Source organism: Bison bison, unplaced genomic scaffold (genome assembly GCF_000754665.1).
Source record: "Bison bison bison isolate TAMUID 2011002044 unplaced genomic scaffold, Bison_UMD1.0 scf7180017864379, whole genome shotgun sequence".
In the NCBI taxonomy this organism is placed as follows: Eukaryota; Metazoa; Chordata; class Mammalia; order Artiodactyla; family Bovidae; genus Bison; species Bison bison.
The window spans coordinates 11581262-11586880 of NW_011494951.1; the positions used below are offsets into that span (position 1 = coordinate 11581262).

The 5619-nt window shown below is 41.9% G+C and overlaps 1 protein-coding gene across 1 annotated transcript; it reads right to left on the minus strand.

The window, feature by feature from the left end:
- Position 1: 1 nt before the first annotated feature.
- On the minus strand, positions 2 to 4677 carry LOC105001202 (interferon-induced very large GTPase 1-like; the record flags this gene model as incomplete). The annotated part of the gene is given in 2 exon segments (XM_010857374.1): positions 2 to 4233; positions 4236 to 4677. Coding segments are annotated over 2 exon segments (4674 nt in total), but the record flags the coding sequence as incomplete, so codon positions are not given.
- Between the last annotated feature and the right edge of the window lie 942 nt (positions 4678 to 5619).

Below are 5619 nucleotides of genomic sequence, written 5' to 3' on the forward strand. Positions count from 1 at the left end.
GATTCTGGGACTTGTTGCTGAGTTCTGGGGCTCGAAGTCCCTCTGTGTCCACAACAAGCACAAAGTCAAAGCCAAGTTCAGCTGTGAATGTCTCCTCCACTTTCAGAAGCTGCATGTAGGCCCCCCGGGTACACCTCCCAGCACTGACAGTGAACTGCAGCCCAAAAAGGGCATTCAGCAGGGTGGACTTCCCTGAACTCTGCAGGCCAAGGACAGAGAGAACAAAGAGCCGCTTGTTTCCAAGTTTCTCAGAGAGCTTGTCAAAAACAGCTGCCACCCACCTCAGGGGCACATATGAAACATCCCCATCTAGCAGCTCAATGGGAACACCAGATATCATCAGATCTGCAGCAATGTGGGGAAGGGAGAGAAATAGGGTATCTTTCATGGGTGAAGCTTCTTCCAGAGCTTCATAGATCTGGCCAGCTTCTCTGAGAATGTGCTCAATTCCCAAGGTACAGTCATTAATCTCTCTGGAAATAGCTTCTATCTCATTTTGCCAGTCTTTCAGAGAGCTACTCTTTGGGGCCTCTTGGTTTTCTTTTTGAACCAATGCCTTTTTCTTCTCATTTAGATTTTCCAAGTGTCTTGCAGTCAGGTTGTCCAAAGCTACATTCAGCCATTGGAGGAAGTAAAGTTTGGTGTGAGTTTCTGAATGATTTTGGAGAATTTCAAGGACAGAACGCATTAAAGCATTGAGAGGAAAGGCTTTTCTCAACTGTTCAAGTCTTATCATTTGTTTTTCTGTCTCAGTCTCACTTTTGTGTTGTTCAATGCTGCGATTCCCCTTTTCTCTCAGATGATAGAGTTCTTTGTCCTTTTTACACCAAAGTTGCCACAGTTTTCCCTGAAGAGGTAGTAAGTTTTCCTTGACCTGAGGTATTTCCATTTCTCTCAATAGGGTCATTAGAGCCTCTGCCTTTTCTTTGGCTTCCTTGCAATCTCTCTGGTCTTCATCAATAAGCATTCCTTGCTTGCGAGCAACTTGGGCACAGTTCTCCAAGCTGAGTGCAGTGTTAGAGAGCTCCAGCAAACGTCTGATTGTAGTTGTGAGCTCCCCTATTAGTTCTGCCTCATTTCTGTTCCTGATCCCAATTCTCACTCTTGGGCCAGATTTATTGACTGTGACTTTTCCTTTATCATCAAGCAAAAAGATTAAAGGTTTTGTTGACTGACACATGTCACTGACTATTTTTCGGTTTCCTTTATTGTCATCAGAAGTTGACATGAGGACCACAATTATGGAAGAGACTTCCTTCAAAAAGGCGAGTTGCTTCTCATATTCCTTTGCATCTCCGTGAAGATTCGTAAAGGTCAAGCAGTTGTCAAATCTGTCCTGCTCTTCCCCCCCAGGACAGAACCAGGCGACTTCCACCACTCCTCCCATCAAGAGACAGTCTCTGCTGCTGCCTTTGCAGTGTCGGTGAAAAAAGACATCATGTTTGCGTTCACTGAGAAGACAGTTCATGATCTGTGATTTGGAAGCAGAGAAGCCAGTTCCAACTCTAATAAAGGACACAATGGGGGCAGAAACACGACACATCTGTTGATTCGTGTAATTGTCCTTCTCCTCTTTTATTGATTTCCCTACTTGCTGCCAGCTCCTTCGAATTTGACTGAGAGACCAGAGAGAGAATTCAATTTGAGCATTGCAAGGATTAGGTATGAGAAGGGGGAGGGCAAACTGACAAATGGAAAGTTTGTCCAAAATATACTGTCTGGCAAAATCATCTGCACAGTGAAGAATTGCCATCTGAATATCCATAGGGTGAACATAGGGTCTGACATTAGTGGCTGCTGAAGGCTTAGTAGGACTAACACTTTCTTCAAGTAGATCTTCATATGGATCAAAAGCCTCCTTTTCTTGATTTGAGGTGCATGAATAGACTTGGTTCTCTGTGTATTCTTCATGTTTGATGATCAGGTATCTCAGCCCATAATCCAGCATCAACAGCTTCTGTAGGAAATAGAAGGGAAGTTCTCTTTCAGAGCAGGGCTGGGTGTTGTACACAGAAGTCTTGTGGATCAGTTGGAAGTTAGCTCTGCTCATTTTTCTTGGGTAGTAGTGTTCTAGGCCTAGACGCTGGAGTAAGTCTTGGAAGGCTCCATTTTCTATGACTTCCTTCTTTTTCTTTTCATTATCATGTGGTTCGTGGGGCTCTTTCTTTTCATGGAAGACACTTTGCAATTCTTTTATCACCTCCTCCACTTGCAATGAAGAGACAGCATCCTCATATTTCCCATCAATGAGCAGTCTCAAGTCTTTGTCTAGGTTTTGCCAATCATGATCTCCACGGTTGGTGAGGACATGTACAACTTCTTTAGTCAAAGATTGTCCCATGTGATGTTTGATCAATGCCAAGCGTTGTGTTTTCTCCTCCTGAGAAACAGCTTTGATACCCGCTGTTGCTGTCAGACCTGTGAGCACCAGGAATGCCTGAGCCCTGTAGTTGCAAATATTTTTGAGCTCTTGGTATTTATTTGGTGCAGTTTGCGTTTTCTCCAATAGGAAGTCTAACTCATCATGCCCCAGGAGATACTGAAATATATTGTCAACCACATGATATCCTGCACCAGATGCTATCAAAAGTAGCAAAATGTGTGTGTCTGTCTTCCCTGTTTCTCGGAGGTATTTCAAGAAACAACCTAGAGACAAGCTGACCTCATAAGTCAGCTTCCTTTGAGCTTCCTCTACTAACTCTGTATATTCAGAGTTCGCCTTTACTTCCCTAAGACCCTTCTGTGCTTTTTTAAATATTTCAATTAACTCAGAAAATTGCGTGATCTGGACATTGTCTTCCTTTGGTTCTGACTGAAATATCCACTCCATAATGGAATGAGCCTGAGGAAAGTTTGTTACTATATAGATGTGAGGATCCAAAAGATGGCTCAACTGAGATTTAATAAATGTAGTTCCATAAATGGAAGATTTTTTGCAAAAGTTTACCGTGTTTACTAGAAAATTCTGCAGACCCCTGTCTTTTAGGCATATATTAGTCCAAGTGGTATAACTTCCAGTTTTTTGACTCAATCTTTGCATTAAATTTATCAGCCTTTTAAGCTGTTCTTCAGGATCAAAAACTTTCCAGGATTTCACAGCCTCTAGGAAAATCCTAGCCTCCTTCTCAATGCTCAGTAATTCTCTCTCCTGGATCTGGGCAGTGAGTTCATTCAGAACAGTATAGTGGGCTTTCAGGCAGTTAGCTAATTTATGAGGATCCTTAAAATCACTTCTGTGGCTAGAGAGAACAATGTCCCAAACAGGTACCAGCTGAAGTCCACGGTCAATGACACACCAGGTTTGATTATTGGCAACTAGACCAGCTTTCCAGTCAAAAAAGCCATTTGCTTCTGGTGGGCCACCTGTCTGGGCCACAGATAACTGAACTTCGGTTTGGAGATTTTGGAAGGTTGTTTTCTGAGAGGCTTTTTTCAGATGTGAGTCTGACATATCCAGACCTGTACCAATGTTCACTCCAAAGCCACTGTAACTGCCCTTTATGTAAATATTCAGGGCCTCTGCTGCTTGCTGTTTCACTTCTGCCAGCTGCTCTTTTTGGAAACCCTCTGAAATGGCTTTCCACCAGTAGATTCCTCCCAGGTGCAGAGGGCCCTGGTTAGCATGAGACCCATACCTCTGGAAGAAGGCTTCAGTCCTATGCCTCAGCAAGCATAGTTCGTCTGAGTCTTCTGACTGACTCAGAAGGTTTTCAATGTATTTTAATTCCTCGAGAGCAGCATTGGAAAGTTGGAGCTGGTCAACCGGAAAGTAGAAGGAGGCCAGTGGGATATAGGTGAACTTGATTGAGCAGAAATAAGAGTGTGTAGAATGTGACTGTTGTGTTTTCTTGGATTCTGAATGCATGCTCTGATCCATACCAGCTTTCAGGCTAATTCTCCAACCTCCACACTTTGCTAAGGCTGATACACTGAAGCCCAGCTTCTCTACAGTCTGAGTGAACTTGGATTCTTCTTGAGAAGACGTAAATTCCTTCATTTCCATCCGTGTACCCTGCTCAGGGCCACGGAGTACAAAGTCCTTGGGGACACAGAGTAGCTCCTCTTTCTTCTTTATAAGAGACCTTTGGTCACTGGTTTTGTAAATTCCCTCTAGGGCTAGTCCTCCAGATGCATGTCTTACCAGTTCTCTATCTGTGAGACTTTTCCTGTGAGACAGTTCCCCCTTTATGTTGAGTTGTCTCTCCGTGTCTTCCATTACTTCTCTTAGGGCTTTTCAGGAACTGGACAAAACTCTTTCGGGATCTCCATTGCCTGCCTCAGCTCCACTTCCTTTTTCCTTTCTGCCTCATCTTGTCACTGCCTTCCTTCTGAAAGCATCTCTCTTAATTTCTTCAGTGTCCATTCTGCCTTCTGCCTTTTCTTTACTGATTCCACATGAGGCTCCTATAACTCTGAAAGAGTATTTGAGTATGACTGGTTAAGCAGTTTCTCCAGGGCCCTTTTCTCCCAGGAATGTGGCACCTGGCATTTCAGTTTCTGGAGGTCTTTTTCTTCTAGGTGTTGTAAGGCATGGGTAGAAGTCACATCCAGGTGTTCCTGCAGCTTTGACAACTAGTATTTAACTGCCAGTCCTACTTCCCTGAGCAACTTTTGGAGATCTTGCCCATTTTTGCCTCTGAGTAGGGGTTCATTGGGCATAGACTGTGCTATGTACATGGCTGTGTGAAGATAAGACACTCAGTTAGCCTGTGGCATGTTAATATGCAGAATTCTGTGCTTAATTTGCAGAAACCTGTTGCTTTTTACACTAATAAAATTCATACACTAATAATGAACTATCAGAAAAAGAAATTCAGGGAACAATCCCATTTATGATCAGACTAAAAAGGATAAAATACCAGGGAATAAACTTAACCAAGAAGGTGAAAGACCTATACTCTGAAGGAATTTGAAAATGATAAAAAGGAATGGAAAGACATCCTGTGTTCCTTAATTAGAAGGATTAATGTTGTTTAAAATGTCCATACTATCCAAAGCAATCTATAGATTTAATGCAATCACTATCAAAATACCCAGGACACTTTCACAAAAGTACAACAAAATGATTCTAAAAAATTTTTGGAACCACAAAAGACTTAATTGCCAAAACTGACTGGAGACAAAAAATAGCTGGATGTATCACATTCCCTATTCAGACTATACTATAAAGCTATGTTAATCAAAACAGCATGATATTGGCATAAAAGCAAACACAGATCAATGGAACAGAATAGAGAGCTCAGAAATAAACCAACACACTAATGGTCAATAGTCTATGACAAACCAGGTTTGAAAACAATGGGAAAAAGATAATTCCAATAAGTGGTGTTGGAAAAACTGGATAGCTACATTAAAAGAATATTAGGAAAAAATAGACAAAGAATAAATGGATGTTTCTCCAAAGAAGACATACAGATGATCAACAGGCACATGAAAAGTAACTCAACATTGTTAATGTTAGGGAAATGCAAATTAAAACAATAATGAGGTATTACCTCAAACCAATCATAATGGCCATCATCATATAGTCTACAAATAATAAATGCTAGGAGGGTGTGGAAAAAAGGGAACCCTTGTGTACTGTTGGCTGAAAATTTAAGTTGGTTTAGCCACTATGGA